Raw genomic sequence first — 16,605 nt, 5'->3', positions numbered from 1 at the left:
GGTGTCGCCACCCTTCCCAAAGGCACAAGGGAGACAGCCAAGTTAGCAGCGTGGTGTAGTGGTCACGGGGGTTGGTTAAGAGGGTGGCAGTGTGGTTAAGAGGGTTGGAGTATCTGGAAGACCCGGGTTCAAATCGCCACTCTACCATGGAAGCTCAATGGAAGCTCTGATGCTACTCAAAGTTAGAGTGGTCAATTTCCAGGGTGGGCTGGGGGATGCCAGCCTCCAGGTGGGGCCTGGGGATCCCCTGGAATTCCAGCTCCTCTCCAGACTGCAGAGATCAGTTCCCCTGGAGGAAAGGGCTGCTTGGGAGGGGGGACTCTGTGGCCTTGGACCCCACTAAGGGTCAGGGATGCCTGCCTCCAGGTGGGGCCTGGGGATCCCCTGGAATTCCAGCTCCTCTCCAGACTGCAGAGCTCAGTTCCCCTGGAGAAAAGGGCTGCTTGGGAGGGGGGACTCTGTGGCCTTGGACCCCACTGAGGGTCAGGGATGCCAGCCTCCAGGTGGGGCCTGGGGATCCCCTGGAATTCCAGCTCCTCTCCAGACTGCAGAGATCAGTTCCCCTGGAGAAAAGGGCTGCTTGGGAGGGGGGACTCTGTGGCCTTGGACCCCACTAAGGGTCAGGGATGCCAGCCTCCAGGTGGGGCCTGGGGATCCCCTGGAATTCCAGCTCCTCTCCAGACTGCAGAGCTCAGTTCCCCTGGAGGAAAGGGCTGCTTGGGAGGGGGACTCTGTGGCCTTGGACCCCACTGAGGGTCAGGGATGCCAGCCTCCAGGTGGGGCCTGGGGATCCCCCGGAATCCCAGCTCCGCTCCAGACTGCAGAGATCACTTCCCCTGGAGAAAAGGGCTGCTTGGGAGGGGGGACTCTGTGGCCTTGGACCCCACTGAGGGTCAGGGATGCCAGCCTCCAGGTGGGGCCTGGGGATCCCCTGGAATTCCAGCTCCTCTCCAGAATGCAGAGATCAGTTCCCCTGGAGAAAAGGGCTGCTTGGGAGGGGGGACTCTGTGGCCTTGGACCCCACTGAGGGTCAGGGATGCCAGCCTCCAGGTGGGGCCTGGGGATCCCCTGGAATTCCAGCTCCTCTCCAGAATGCAGAGATCAGTTCCCCTGGAGAAAAGGGCTGCTTGGGAGGGGGGACTCTGTGGCCTTGGACCCCACTGAGGGTCAGGGATGCCAGCCTCCAGGTGGGGCCTGGGGATCCCCTGGAATTCCAGCTCCTCTCCAGACTGCAGAGATCAGTTCCCCTGGAGGAAAGGGCTGCTTGGGAGGGGGGACTCTATGGCTTTGGACCCCCCTGAGGGTCAGGGATGCCAGCCTCCAGGTGGGGCCTGGGGATCCCCTGGAATTCCAGCTCCTCTCCAGACTGCAGAGCTCAGTTCCCCTGGAGGAAAGGGCTGCTTGGGAGGGGGACTCTGTGGCCTTGGACCCCACTGAGGGTCAGGGATGCCAGCCTCCAGGTGGGGCCTGGGGATCCCCCGGAATCCCAGCTCCTCTCCAGACTGCAGAGATCACTTCCCCTGGAGAAAAGGGCTGCTTGGGAGGGGGGACTCTGTGGCCTTGGACCCCACTGAGGGTCAGGGATGCCAGCCTCCAGGTGGGGCCTGGGGATCCCCTGGAATTCCAGCTCCTCTCCAGAATGCAGAGATCAGTTCCCCTGGAGAAAAGGGCTGCTTGGGAGGGGGGACTCTGTGGCCTTGGACCCCACTGAGGGTCAGGGATGCCAGCCTCCAGGTGGGGCCTGGGGATCCCCTGGAATTCCAGCTCCTCTCCAGAATGCAGAGATCAGTTCCCCTGGAGAAAAGGGCTGCTTGGGAGGGGGGACTCTGTGGCCTTGGACCCCACTGAGGGTCAGGGATGCCAGCCTCCAGGTGGGGCCTGGGGATCCCCTGGAATTCCAGCTCCTCTCCAGACTGCAGAGATCAGTTCCCCTGGAGGAAAGGGCTGCTTGGGAGGGGGGACTCTATGGCTTTGGACCCCCCTGAGGGTCAGGGATGCCAGCCTCCAGGTGGGGCCTGGGGATCCCCTGGAATTCCAGCTCCTCTCCAGACTGCAGAGATCAGTTCCCCTGGAGGAAAGGGCTGCTTGGGAGGGGGGACTCTGTGGCCTTGGACCCCACTGAGGGTCAGGGATGCCAGCCTCCAGGTGGGGCCTGGGGATCCCCCGGAATTCCAGCTCCTCTCCAGACTGCAGAGATCAGTTCCCCTGGAGAAAAGGGCTGCTTGGGAGGGGGGACTCTGTGGCCTTGGACCCCACTGAGGGTCAGGGATGCCAGCCTCCAGGTGGGGCCTGGGGATCCCCCGGAATTCCAGCTCCTCTCCAGACTGCAGAGATCAGTTCCCCTGGAGGAAAGGGCTGCTTGGGAGGGGGGACTCTGTGGCCTTGGGCCCCACTGAGGGTCAGGGATGCCAGCCTCCAGGTGGGGCCTGGGGATCCCCTGGAATTCCAGCTCCTCTCCAGACTGCAGAGATCAGTTCCCCCGGAGAAAAGGGCTGCTTGGGAGGGGGGACTCTGTGGCCTTGGACCCCACTGAGGGTCAGGGATGCCAGCCTCCAGGTGGGGCCTGGGGATCCCCCGGAATTCCAGCTCCTCTCCAGACTGCAGAGATCAGTTCCCCTGGAGGAAAGGGCTGCTTGGGAGGGGGGACTCTGTGGCCTTGGACCCCACTGAGGGTCAGGGATGCCAGCCTCCAAGTGGGGCCTGGGGATCCCCCGGAATTCCAGCTCCTCTCCAGACTGCATAGATCAGTTACCCTGGAGGAAAGGGCTGCTTGGGAGGGGGGACTCTGTGGCCTTGGGCCCCACTGAGGGTCAGGGATGCCAGCCTCCAGGTGGGGCCTGGGGATCCCCTGGAATTCCAGCTCCTCTCCAGACTGCAGAGATCAGTTCCCCTGGAGGAAAGGGCTGCTTGGGAGGGGGGACTCTGTGGCCTTGGACCGCACTGAGGGTCAGGGATGCCAGCCTCCAGGTGGGGCCTGGGGATCCCCCGGAATTCCAGCTGCTCTCCAGACTGCAGAGATCAGTTCCCCTGGAGAAAAGGGCTGCTTGGGAGGGGGGACTCTGTGGCCTTGGACCCCACTAAGGGTCAGGGATGCCAGCCTCCAGGTGGGGCCTGGGGATCCCCTGGAATTCCAGCTCCTCTCCAGACTGCAGAGCTCAGTTCCCCTGGAGAAAAGGGCTGCTTGGGAGGGGGGACTCTGTGGCCTTGGGCCCCACTGAGGGTCAGGGATGCCAGCCTCCAGGTGGGGCCTGGGGATCCCCTGGAATTCCAGCTCCTCTCCAGACTGCAGAGATCAGTTCCCCCGGAGAAAAGGGCTGCTTGGGAGGGGGGACTCTGTGGCCTTGGACCCCACTGAGGGTCAGGGATGCCAGCCTCCAGGTGGGGCCTGGGGATCCCCCGGAATTCCAGCTCCTCTCCAGACTGCAGAGATCAGTTCCCCTGGAGGAAAGGGCTGCTTGGGAGGGGGGACTCTGTGGCCTTGGACCCCACTGAGGGTCAGGGATGCCAGCCTCCAGGTGGGGCCTGGGGATCCCCCGGAATTCCAGCTCCTCTCCAGACTGCATAGATCAGTTACCCTGGAGGAAAGGGCTGCTTGGGAGGGGGGACTCTGTGGCCTTGGGCCCCACTGAGGGTCAGGGATGCCAGCCTCCAGGTGGGGCCTGGGGATCCCCTGGAATTCCAGCTCCTCTCCAGACTGCAGAGATCAGTTCCCCTGGAGGAAAGGGCTGCTTGGGAGGGGGGACTCTGTGGCCTTGGACCCCACTGAGGGTCAGGGATGCCAGCCTCCAGGTGGGGCCTGGGGATCCCCCGGAATTCCAGCTGCTCTCCAGACTGCAGAGATCAGTTCCCCTGGAGGAAAGGGCTGCTTGGGAGGGGGGACTCTGTGGCCTTGGACCCCACTGAGGGTCAGGGATGCCAGCCTCCAAGTGGGGCCTGGGGATCCCCTGGAATTCCTGCTCCTCTCCAGACTGCAGAGATCAGTTCCCCTGGAGAAAAGGGCTACTTGGGAGGGGGGACTCTGTGGCCTTGGACCCCACTGAGGGTCAGGGATGCCAGCCTCCAGGTGGGGCCTGGGGATCCCCTGGAATTCCTGCTCCTCTCCACACTGCAGAGATCAGTTCCCCTGGAGAAAAGGGGACTCTGTGTCTTTGGTCCCCTCCCATTGCAAAATCCTATCCTGCCCAGGTTCCATTTCCAAATATCCAGGAATGTGCCAACTCCTGGTTGGGAAATACCTTGAGATTTTGGGGGATAGGCCTGAGCAGGGCAGATGCTGGAGAGGGACCTCTGCAGGGTTCAATGCCACCAGGTGTGCCCTCCGCGGCAGCCATGTTCTCCAGGGGAACAGATCTCAGAATTGGGCCAAAGCCTAAGGCCAGATTTGGGGGAGGGGACCCCAATGGGATCAAGTTACACCTCTGATAAATCAACGTGACCTGCTAAGCAAATGGAGCAGGGATGTAAAGGGGGAAATCTTGGAACACCTTCCAGAGAGGTCACCCGGCTGCAAATCTCTCCTCCACGCAGGTAACACAATCAGGTACGTCAAACAAGACAACTTTGGCACAACAAATCTCCAAGGTCAGAGAAGAGCAGGGATTGTCACAGGACAAAAAAAAATGACCACATAGCAACACAAGAGGTGTTGTGCTGCCCTCTTGTGGAGCATGTTTGCTACTAAATGGTATTCTTACAGGGCTGGGGCTTTTAGATTCTCCTGGAATGGCTCCGCTTCTCACCTGCTACATGGGGATTTTTTTTTGAAACAAGGAAATCACCTGGATATTCTGGCAGCAGGTGATGTGAAAGACCTCTGCCCCGGACTCTAGAGAGCTGCTGCCAGTCTGAGTTGGCAATAATGAGTTGGCAGTACCTTGAGGGGCTGAGAATCTGGTTCAGTATAAGGAAGGAGGTCCCAGGTTCAATCCCCGGCATCTCCATTTAGGAGGACCAGGCAGGAGGGGATGGGAAAGACCTTGGCCTGAGACCCTGGCTCAGTGGCAGAGCCTCTGCTTGGCAGGCAGAAGGTCCCAGGTTCAATCCCCAGCATCTCCAGTTAGAAGGACCAGGCAGGCGGGGATAGGAAAGACCTTGGCCTGAGACCCTGGCTCAGTGGCAGAGCCTCTGCTTGGCAGGTAGAAGGTCCCAGGTTCAATCCCCGGCATCTCCAGTTAGAAGGACCAGGCAGGAGGGGATGGGAAAGACCTCGGCCTGAGACCCTGGCTCAGTGGCAGAGCCTCTGCTTGGCAGGCAGAAGGTCCCCGGTTCAATCCCCGGCAACTCCAATTAAAAGGACCAGGCAGGAGGGGATGGGAAAGACCTTGGCCTGAGACCATGGCTCAGTGGCAGAGCCTCTGCTTGGCAGGCAGAAGGTCCCAGAAGGTCCCAGGTTCAATCCAAGGGACCAAGCCCTATGAAGATAGGTTGAGGGACTTGGGAATGTTCAGCGTGGAGAAAAGGAATTTGAGAGGGGACATGATAGCCCTCTTTAAGTATTTGAAAGGTTGTCACTTGGAGGAGGGCAGGATGCTGTTTCTGTTGGCTGCAGAGGAGAGGACACGCAGTATTGGGTATAAAGTACAACGATATAGGCTAGATATCAGGAAAAAGTTTTTCACAGTCAGAGTAGTTCAGCAGTGGAATAGGCTGCCTAAGGAGGTGGTGAGCTCCCCCTCACTGGCAGTCTTCAAGCAAAGGTTGGATACACACCTTTCTTGGATGCTTTAGGATGCTTAGGGCTGATCCTGCGTTGAGCAGGGGGTTGAACTAGATGGCCTGTATGGCCCCTTCCAACTCTATGATTCTATGATTCTATGATTCTAATCCCCAGCATCTCCAGTGAAAAGGACCAGGCAGGAGGGGATGAGAAAGACCTTGGCCTGAGACCCTGGCTCAGTGGCAGAGCCTCTGCTTGGCAGGCAGAAGGTCCCAGGTTCAATCCCCGGCATCTCCATTTAGAAGGACCAGGCAGGAGGGGATGGGAAAGACCTTGGCCTGAGACCCTGGCTCAGTGGCAGAGCCTCTGCTTGGCAGGCAGAAGGTCCCAGGTTCAATCCCCAGCATCTCCAGTGAAAAGGACCAGGCAGGAGGGGATGGGAAAGACCTTGGCCTGAGACCCTGGCTCAGGGGCAGAGCCTCTGCTTGGCAGGCAGAAGGTCCCAGGTTCAATCCCCGGCATCTCCAGTGAAAAGGACCAGGCAGGAGGGGATGGGAAAGACCTTGGCCTGAGACCCTGGCTCAGGGGCAGAGCCTCTGCTTGGCAGGCAGGAGGTCCCAGGTTCAATCCCCGGCATCTCCAGTGAAAAGGACCAGGCAGGAGGGGATGGGAAAGACCTTGGCCTGAGACCCTGGCTCAGTGGCAGAGCCTCTGCTTGGCAGGCAGGAGGTCCCAGGTTCAATCCCCGGCATCTCCAGTGAAAAGGACTAGGCAGGAGGGGATGGGAAAGACCTTGGCCTGAGACCCTGGCTCAGTGGCAGAGCCTCTGATTGGCAGGCAGAAGGTCCCAGGTTCAATCCCCAGCATCTCCAGTTAAGAGGACCAGGCAGGAGGGGATGGGGAAGACCTTGGCCTGAGACCCTGGCTCAGTGGCAGAGCCTCTGCTTGGCAGGCAGAAGGTCCCAGGTTCAATCCCCGGCATCTCCAGTTGGAAGGGCCAGGCAGGAGGGGATGGGAAAGACCTTGGCCTGAGACCCTGGCTCAGTGGTAGGGCCTCTGCTTGGCAGGCAGAAGGTCTCAGGTTCAATCCCCAGCATCTCCAGCTAAAAGGACCAGGCAGGAGGGGATGGGGAAGACCTTGGCCTGAGACCCTGGCTCAGTGGCAGAGTCTCTGCTGTCCAAGCAGAAGGCCCCAGGTTCAATCCCCAGCAGTTAGGAGGACCAGAAATGAGAAAAACCTTGCCCTGCTGGCAGGGGCTCATGGGAATTGCAGTCCATGGACATCTGGAGAGCCACAGTTTGGCTGCCCCTCCCTGCCTTAAAGTTTTTGACGGGCTCAAGGTCACCCAACAAGCTTCAGTGTCAGGGTGGAGGATTCGAACCTGGATCTCCTAGGCCTAGTTCACTGCAGCTAGTAAACCACGTGCAAAAACTACATCGTGCACAGAAGCGATGTGCAGGAATAATTTTGAGGAACCTTTGGAATGAATTAAGGAAGACAGGAGCTACCAGAAAAAGATGGCCAAGAAGGTACAAGACACTGCTTTTCACCACCTGGAGAATTCCCAAAGCAGCTTCCAATCGCCTCCCCTTCCTCTCCCCGCAACAAATACCCTCGCTGTGAGGCAGGTGGGGGTGAGAGAGCTCTGAGAGAACTGTGCCTGGCCCAAGGTCACCCAGCTGGCTGCATGTAGAGGAGGAGTGAAGAGTCAAACCCAATTCTCCACATAAGAATCCGCTGCTCTTCACCACGACCCCGCGCTGGTTCTTCAGGCACCCGAAAGATGCTGTAAAATTCAGAAATCAGACCTTTATTGGCCTACAAAAAAGCTACAATTGAAGATGAGAGATAAGAGAGGTCACCTCCTAAGAAAAGATCTCTGCCATCGATCTAATCTTGGGCCGGAGACCTGCTTCTTGGTGTTCTCATTTCCTTTCTGAGCTCTGTCGAGGAGCACAAGAAGGCGTCCTGTCACGAGCGTTTTATGAGCTACGTTCCCGTTGCATTATGTTAATAACAGGCCAGGCAATTTGCGTTTTGCTAAATGTGTTTGCTTAGCCATATTTATTTGATTAATACCCCGCTGTGCGCCCGGGGCTTCAAGCGGTGCGTCGTGATTTCTCCCAAATGCGAGCCCCCCCACGTGGGGCTTATTTTGAATATTCCCCCAGAGGTCCTGTAACAAATTTAGATTAAATTTGCATTGCGGTGCTAATATCTCGTGGAGATGCCTGCCAATTCTAATCTGCGCATAATTGAATTTTACTAGCACTTGCGCCTCCTGATTCTTTCAGCCGATCTGTCTCTGGCGGGCGCATTTTGATTGAGTTATTAGCGAAGCTTTTAAAAGCACATAATAGATTGTAACTTGTCAGCCCTCTCTGGTTTAAAAAAATAAAAGAGTCAGGGAAAATGTTCTCCTCCCACCTTTATAGTAATCCCTTCAGTTTACTCAAGGAATGTGCTAACAAGAATTTGGGCTATGGGTGGACTGTAAGCTTCATATGAGCCATCTGTGTGATGCAGCGGCAAAAAAGGCCAATGCGATCCTGGGATCAATCAACAAAGGCATAACTCCATGTTGCAAAATGTCATAGTCCTGCTGTATGCCGCAAGGGTCAGGCTGCAGCTGGAGTCCTGAAGGCCTCACTTCAGAGAAGGTGGACAGAATGAAGCAGATATGGAAGGGGGGAGGATCTGGAGACCCAGCCCCGGAGGCAGGGTGGCTCTCTGGAAGTATTTGAAAGGCTGTCAATGTTGGCTACAGGCTGGACAAAATTAAGGGTTTAAATTATGGGCAGAAAGATACCGGCAGGATAGTATGGATTTTTTCATGGTCATAATAGTTCAATAGTGGAATGGGTTGCCTTGGGAGGTGGGGAACTCCCCCTCACTGGCGGTCTTCAAGCAGCAGCTGGTCATACACTTATCTGCCACTGAGCCAGGGTCTCAGGCCAAGGTCTTTCCCATCCCCTCCTGCCTGGTCCTTTGAACTGGAGATGCCGGGGATTGAACCTGGGACCTTCCGCCTGCCAAGCAGAGGCTCTACCACTGAGCCAGGGTCTCAGGCCAAGGTCTTCCCCATCCCCTCCTGCCTGGTCCTTCTAACTGGAGATGCTGGGGATTGAACCTGGGACCTTCTGCCTGCCAAGCAGGGGCTCTGCCACTGAGCCAGGGTCTCAGGTCAAGGTCTTTCCCATCCCCTCCTGCCTGGTCCTTCTAACTGGAGATGCCGGGGATTGAACCTGGGACCTTCTGCCTGCAAAGCAGAGGCTCTGCCACTGAGCCAGGGTCTCAGGCCAAGGTCTTTCCTCCTGCCTGGTCCTTCTAACTGGAGATGCCGGGGATTGAACCTGTGACCTTCTGGCTGCCAAGTAGAGGCTCTGCCCCTGAGCCATGTCACCCTCCCTGACTTTCTCGCATGAACTTCTATAATAAGCCATCTATAAACCCAATAGTGTATAAAAAGTGCTCATAGGACTACAATCGGAGTTTCTTCAGATCCAAGGGGGAATCCCCAAGATTTCTAGAAAAAAATTAACTTTAAAAGTGGTAAAAAAGAAAACACAAAATGAAACTCTGATGATAGAGATCTCAGAACTAGGCCTCGGGAGAACCGTTTCGGGTAGAGAACCACGAATGTCAAAGGGGTCATGCACGGACAGGTTCCCCCTGGCTTCCTACCTCCTCTTAGAAACCAGGAAGAGTCCACATGAAGCTGCGTCAGTGGGAACAAAACCTACTTCCTTTCTCACGAGCCACACTGCAGAGACTCAGCTCCTACAGCTGGAGGCACACAGAAGTTTATTTCTCCCAGAGCTGAAGTCCAGCTCAAAGAGAGATAATTTAGGATGCTTTAGGATGGTTAGGGCTGATCCTGCGTTGAGCAGGGGGTTGGACTAGATGGCCTGTATGGCCCCTTCCAACTCTATGATTCTATGATTCTGTGGATGCTTTAGGATGCTTAGGGCTAATCCTGCGTTGAGCGGGGGGTTGGACTAGATGGCCTGTGTGGCCCCTTCCAACTCTAGGATTCTGTGATTCTAAGATCCTGTGTTGAGCAGGGGGTTGGACTAGATGGCCTGTGTGGCCCCTTCCAACTCTATGATTCTATGATTCTGTGGATGCTTTAGGATGCTTAGGGCTAATCCTGCGTTGAGCAGGGGGTTGGACTAGATGGCCTGTGTTGCCCCTTCCAACTCTATGATTCTATGATTCTGTGGATGCTTTAGGATGCTTAGGGCTAATCCTGCGTTGAGCGGGGGGTTGGACTAGATGGCCTGTGTGGCCCCTTCCAACTCTAGGATTCTGTGATTCTATGATCCTGTGTTGAGCAGGGGGTTGGACTAGATGGCCTGTGTGGCCCCTTCCAACTCTATGATTCTATGATTCTGTGGATGCTTTAGGATGCTTAGGGCTAATCCTGCGTTGAGCAGGGGGTTGGACTAGATGGCCTGTGTTGCCCCTTCCAACTCTATGATTCTATGATTCTGTGGATGCTTTAGGATGCTTAGGGCTAATCCTGCGTTGAGCGGGGGGTTGGACTAGATGGCCTGTGTGGCCCCTTCCAACTCTAGGATTCTGTGATTCTATGATCCTGTGTTGAGCAGGGGGTTGGACTAGATGGCCTGTGTGGCCCCTTCCAACTCTATGATTCTATGATTCTGTGGATGCTTTAGGATGCTTAGGGCTAATCCTGCGTTGAGCGGGGGGTTGGACTAGATGGCCTGTGTTGCCCCTTCCAACTCTATGATTCTATGATTCTGTGGATGCTTTAGGATGCTTAGGGCTAATCCTGCGTTGAGCGGGGGGTTGGACTAGATGGCCTGTGTGGCCCCTTCCAACTCTAGGATTCTGTGATTCTATGATCCTGTGTTGAGCAAGGGATTGGACTAGATGGCCTGTGTGGCCCCTTCCAACTCTATGATTCTAGGATTCTATGATTCTCTTACTGTGGACATATATCTCACTTTTGCGTCAACAGGTACAGCGGGTTTTTGTGCCGTTTCAAAAACCTGCACAACCTGTTTGGCTAATGGTGACAGAACAAGAATGTTAGTATCCACCAAGGGAAAACCTAGATCTGAGTCCAAAGCACCTTACAGACCAATAAGCTTTTCGGGGGATGAACATTTGAGCATCAAAACATTTTCCAGATTCTCAAACAGTTATACAGTGAAAATCCTGTTGGCCTTGAAGCTACACCTGGGCCTTATATCTAGCTGTAAAGGACCACCCACCTTTGGGAGTGATCTCTCCATGCCGAAAGGAATACGGAATTTAATAGGGATGGGTACATCCCCGCCTCCGCTCTGCACAGGACCCAAATACCAGTTTAATTATGTACATTCCAAGATACAGGTGAGCGATTATGCTTGCAGGAGGAACTCTGAGGGCCATAGATTAGGCAGGCCGATTTCAGAGAGAGGCCCTGGGTTGGGGGGTCACAGCCTCTGTGAGGAATGTTTGATTTGAATGTCTGTGAAATAAGGAGGGAAGAGAGGAGTGGATCAAGCCAGCCAGGTGCTCACAAAAGGAGCTTCCCCAAGAGAGCTCAGTGGCCCCACTTCTAAAGGGCTGCAGGCCAGCAAAAGTGCTTCTGTTTAGCCAAGTGTTTTTTGGCTCAGGACATGGGATTTTGAACAGAATGTGATAACCATCTTCTCTACTGTGATATAGCACAATCCCTCTGGGCGGAGCCCATCCGTCCGTCCTTCCTTCCTCTTAGGCTGAGTTGGGGTTAACGGACACTAATGAAGACTGGTAGGTCAGGGAAAGAAAAAAGAAAAAAGAAAGAAAGAAAGAAAGAAAGAAAGAAAGAAAGAAAGAAAGAAAGAAAGAAAGAAAGAGAGGGAGGGAGGGAGGGAGGGAGGGAGGGAGGGAGGGAGGGAGGAAGGAAGGAGGGAGGGAGGGAAGGAGGGATGGAGGGAAGGAAGGAGGGAAGGAGGGAAGGAGGGAAGGAAGGAAGGAAGGAAGGAAGGAAGAGAAGAAAGAAAGAAAGAAAGAAAGAAAGAAAGAAAGAAAGAAAGAAAGAAAGAAAGAAAGAAAGAAAGGAGAGGAGAAGAGGAAAGGAAAGGAAAGGAAAGGAAAGGAAAGGAAAGGAAAGGAAAGGAAAGGAGGAAAGCAAAGAGAGAGAAGAAGAGGAAAGCAAGAGAGGAAGGATCAAAGGAAGGAAGGAAGGAACGAGAAAGAAGGAAGGAAGGCGGCATTTCCATTCCAATTTATATCAGACAAAGAGAGATTTGATTCTCAAAAGCTCCCACCCAAAAAATCCTGCGGGTCTCTGGGGTGCCCCTGGACACGAACTGTCCTCTCCCACCCCACCCCAGCCCTCCCACTTTGTGCAGGCTGAGAGACTCCCAGTGCCAGAAACGGGTGGCTCAGCCCGAGGGCTACAGCGCTAGTGCTGATCGTGAGGTTCCCCCCCCCCCCGATTTCCGTGGCACCTGGAGGCTCCGCCAGTATTCCTGACTGCTTTCGGCACACCTGCTCGGACCGGAGAGCTCTGGGTTTGCAAGACGCAAGTTGGCTTGGGGCCGGCCCCAAGGCAGAGGATGTCGGCTCAGCCTCTGAAGGCCTTGACGCAGCTGTTCGGCGCACGCCAGGAGATACCATCGCGAAGATGGCGAGATGAGCAGGGCGGGCAGGGGCCGAGGAAGAGGCCTCTGGCTCCGGGGAAAGAAGTTTCTCTGAAATGGCTGCCGGCTGAGAAAGGAAGAAGAGCTGACTGGTCTTCTCCAGCCCCTCCGACTCTCTCATTCAAGGCATTTCTGCAATCTGAATAATTATTCCGAGGGGAGGGTATTCTGCCTCCGCTGAAGAATGTCGCACTAGCCTTACAACGGGGGTTCCCAAACCTTTTTTTTGAGCCAGCAGATTTCGGATACTGTGTGCTGCAGGGGTGGCCCAACGGTGACTCTACAGCACATGCTGGCCGGGGCTCGTGGGAATTGTAGTCCATGGACATTTGGAGAGTCACCGTTTGGCCACCCCTGGCACAAAATGGCTGCCATGGAAGGTGGGGCCAGCCCCAAATGGCAGCCACAGGAGGTGGGGATGGCCACAAAATGGCTCCTGCAGTTTTCACGGCCTCACACAATGGAGGCGCAGGGGCAGAGAGCCAATCAAAAACGGCAGTGACCAATGAGAATGCTTTGCTGGGCCAAATCCCCACCTGGCTCCACCCAATTGGTGGGCAAAGGGGTGCCCTCAGGCATCACGTTGGAGACCCTTGCTTTACGGCATCCCCGACAACTCCCCGACAACGTGCTTGCGTAGGAACCAAGTAAAACCCCAAGGTTAGACCTTTATCCTCAGAGAACCGGCAGAGGACAGACCGGTTGGAGGAGCAGAGAAATGGATGTTGGGAGGTAGCCCACATTCACTGTGTTGACTTAAAACTTACTATCCCAGCAGAGAGGGAGATGGAAGCCTTACCCAGCCAGGTACCGTGCAGAGCTCCCCACGGATTCCTATGGCGCCTGGAAGCCCCACTGTGTGGGGACCAGCCTCTCCCCATGATATCTTTTCCGCCCCATTTCTGCCTGCGCAGAGCCACCCTCTCCGTGGCCCTCATTCCTTGTTCTTGGTCCCCTCCCCGTTCGCCCCCACTTAGCCTGCGCTATTGTGCAAGGAGATTCAAGGTCACGGCGGCCCTCGAAAATTGCTCCCTGGCCGGCCTTCAAAGAGAGCCCTCTCAAATCCAGGCCGGGACGAGAGGTGCTTCTCGTCTCAAAAGGCTATTCTGAAAGGCCGGGTCTTTTGTGGTCCTCTTGGTGTGCATTCCAGAAGGAATACAGAGAACGGCTTCTGCCAAAAACAGGATCTGCACCATTGCAGAGCAGGGCCAATTTTTTCCCCATCTCTGGCTGGTGGAAAGGGGCATCAAGTGGCAGCTGGCTTCTGATAGCCCTTAGGGTTTTCGAGGAAGAGACAGTCAAAGGTGGTATGCTATTGCCTACCCCTGCGCAGCCACCTTGGCCTTTCTTGGTGGTCTCCTGTCCAAGTCCTAACCAGGGTTGACCCTACTTAGCTTCTGAGATCTGATGAGACTGGGGTAATCTATAGTGTCCAGGTTAGGGCAGAGACAAGCAGAGGTGCTTTGCCATTTCCTGCCTCTAAGAACCAGTCCTGGCCCCGCTCACTTTCTAATTCCACTTGGTATCAATGGGGGCTATGGTGTCCATGGGCACCAGGTTGGGGACCCCAGGACTAAAGAGTAAGTGTAAGGGTATATATGGAAGGCTGGAAGCAGGTGACAGGATCACAAGAAATATATGGTGTGTTGGGCCACATTGGTAGCAAGTGAGAAGGTTTCATTAGCAACACAACATCAAGGAGACGGCATGAAAGGAGAACCAGATCCTATCAGAGGGATATAGCACTGGACAGTTCTACAGTGAAATCTCATGGTTGTCAAAGTGGGAGGGTCTGAAAAATCTGAACCTGCATTTGTCAGTAGAAATGTGCTGGGCCCATAACCTGTTGGCAGACTTTCAATATGCAGAGAGAGAGGAGCACCAGGTTGCTTAAAGAATAAAGTAGTTTTTAGTGTGAAGAGAAACAACTTTGTGTAGTAAGTGATACAGAGAGTTCTAAATATCTAGCGAGCCGCAGTCATTCTTCTGCTCAACAACTGTTCCAGAACAGTTATAGGCAAGCAGGGAGGAAGTGTGCTAAAAATCTGGAAGTCTCCCAATGAGCCAATCAGGACACTGGAGCAGATCATTTGATAATCTTCAGGATGTTTCTATCCTATCTATGCGAAACATACATGTCCTCCGATGCCCTCTGCAGAACACCCTTTATATTCTGCTCAATTATGCACAATGCAGAACTCGAGTATTCCAACAAAAGAACCAGGATTTCTATACCAGGTGGTGAATGCCAAGGCTCACCAAGCTGTGCCAAAATCAAACCAGAACAGTTTGCGTTACACACTGCAAGAGCCGCAAGACAGCACGGAGAGCCGCAAGACAGGGCTATTGACGGCAACTGCTCGAAGAGCCAAAGGGATCAAAAATGCACGTCGGAAATCCTTCCCTCCCACGTCTCATTCCCGCCTGTGATTGCCAACCAAGAGGAGGTCTACCCACAACCTCTCCACAACTTACTCCCAACTACACATTCCTCTCGAGAGAATCTGTTGCAATAACAGCCAAGCGGCATGCGCTTGTGTATATCTTTCCGCAGCGGTAAGTGACCTTCAGCGCTGGTTTCGACCACACACAGGGTTGCCATTTCTGGGTTAGGATGTTCCTGGAGATTTGACGGGGGAGTCTTGGGGAGGGCATGGTTTGGACAGGAGAGGGGAATAATGCCACAGAGTCCCCCAACCTCCAAAGCAGCCGTCTCCCCCTGGGGAACTCCTCTCTGTAGCCTGGAGATCGACTTTCCTCGCAGGAGATCCCCCGGCCCTGCCAATCAGTCGGCCTGCCTTGACCCCATCCACTTTCTACCACTGGGTGGGCACCAGGAAAGGTGTTGATGGGGGGGAGGGCAAGGGCCCCCCGGGCACCGTGTTGGGGGGTCCGTGGACTAAAGGATAAGGGGACATATGTACATATGCCTGGCTGCGACTTCCCCCCATGCGTTGAAAAGCCGATGGCGGTCCGGAATTTAAAGCCACTCCTCACCTGATAAGGCTCCTCGCTTTCCGGTGGGCCTCTTGGATGCTCCGGTTAATTTTCAGCTTTGTGAGGTAGGTGGGCGAATGGACCGGGAAGAAGACGGGCGACACGGGAGACTTGGAGGAAGAGCCCGACTTGGCCGGGGCTTGGGGGTTCTCCGTGTCGCTGGGCAGGAAAGTTTCATCGTCCGGGTTGCTCAGAATCTCCAGCTCCGGGATGTCGGGCAGGCTCCGGGCCTTCTGCAGGGCCATGAGCTCGGAGGTTCCCGGCTGGCGCTCCGGGCGTTCAACTCGTGTCAGCTCTTCCAACCAGACACGGTGAACTGCACCGCCCCTGGGGCATAGCGTATCCGGACTCGATCTGCGCGAGAGATGGGGCAGGATTCTAGGAACCGAGCCGAGGCATCGGCTTGGGACAGACCTCCCTCGTTTTCTCTGGCTGCCCCGGTCCCAAGAGCCGAATCCAGACTTGTGCTCTGTCCTGAAGGGAGCGGGGATCCTCGGGAGCTGTACCAGCTAAAGGTAACCTTGCAAACCGCTCTTGTGCAATTCAAGGCTCGGAGGGGAGGGGAGAGCCGCTCTGCCAACTGATGCCGCTCAAGAGTTGCTCAAGCCCAGAGGGGGCCAGCTGCAGTCTGCAGATCCTTCGAAATCTCAGATCTCAGGACTCCCTCCTTTCCTGCGCCCCAGATCCTGTCTCACCGTCCCGCTCAGGTTTCCACCAGACAGGTCCCTTCTGCTTCCGTCTCCAGGAATCCACCCGGATCGTCCTTCCAGGGTTGGGGGAAGCACCGAGATCATCCAAACCTGCACAAGGTCGTTCCGGCCGGTCGGCAGCTGCGGCCTACCAGTCCAGGCGAGGGAGAGGCAGCCAAGCGGGTTCCTCGCCCGACTTCCCTCCTCTGGTCTCTGCTTATCGCTGCTCCTTATCTCAGGCCTCCCTGAGCAATCAAACCGTCGCAGGCCGCTGCATGCAGGGAGCGGTTCTCTTTCTTTCTTTCTGCTGCTGCAAAAGTCTTGCCCGGGGTGGATCAGCCACTTGGCTCTCCTCCCCCGGCTGCCCAGGAGGTTCCTGACAGCCTCGATCCAGAACGGGTGGAGAGTTTTTATTTCTGCTTTTCAAGCAGCAGGACGAGGCAAGCTCTGGCAGGGAGCCAAGGCGCTTTCTCTGGGGAAGGGTGGCGAGTTCAGGACTCAACTGTGAACGCGGACGAGCCGCGGGGATTTCTTCTTTGACGTGGCTCTTTTCTCAAAGGGGGACAGAAGGTGGGCAGAAGTCATTCCTGAGATGGAAACGGGTTCCCCAACACAGTGCCCATG

At 55.5% G+C, this 16,605-nt stretch overlaps 1 protein-coding gene and 1 long non-coding RNA gene across 5 annotated transcripts in view; one reads left to right on the top strand and one right to left on the bottom strand.

Moving 5' to 3' along the window:
- PDE4A (phosphodiesterase 4A) overlaps positions 1-16,605 on the bottom strand; it is a 310,971-nt gene that overhangs the window by 82,290 nt on the left and 212,076 nt on the right. The window contains exon 1 of one of the 4 annotated variants that reach the window (XM_077329785.1): positions 15,293-15,729. The exons of the other annotated variants lie outside the window; for them this stretch is intronic. Coding sequence (XP_077185900.1) covers positions 15,293-15,537 — 245 coding nt within the window. The 5' untranslated portion in view covers positions 15,538-15,729. Of the gene's footprint in view, positions 1-15,292; positions 15,730-16,605 lie in introns of those variants that run through there. 4 annotated transcript variants of the gene reach the window in all.
- LOC143833687 (uncharacterized) overlaps positions 15,690-16,605 on the top strand; it is a 5,736-nt gene continuing 4,820 nt past the window's right edge. The window contains exon 1 of the long non-coding RNA XR_013229684.1: positions 15,690-15,807. This is a non-coding gene — a long non-coding RNA (uncharacterized LOC143833687). The remainder of the gene's footprint in view (positions 15,808-16,605) is intronic.

This window comes from Paroedura picta, chromosome 3 (assembly GCF_049243985.1).
Source record: "Paroedura picta isolate Pp20150507F chromosome 3, Ppicta_v3.0, whole genome shotgun sequence".
Classification (NCBI taxonomy): Eukaryota; Metazoa; Chordata; class Lepidosauria; order Squamata; family Gekkonidae; genus Paroedura; species Paroedura picta.
Note: the sequence above shows the minus strand (reverse complement) of the source record. Positions and strands in the feature narration are given on the sequence as shown.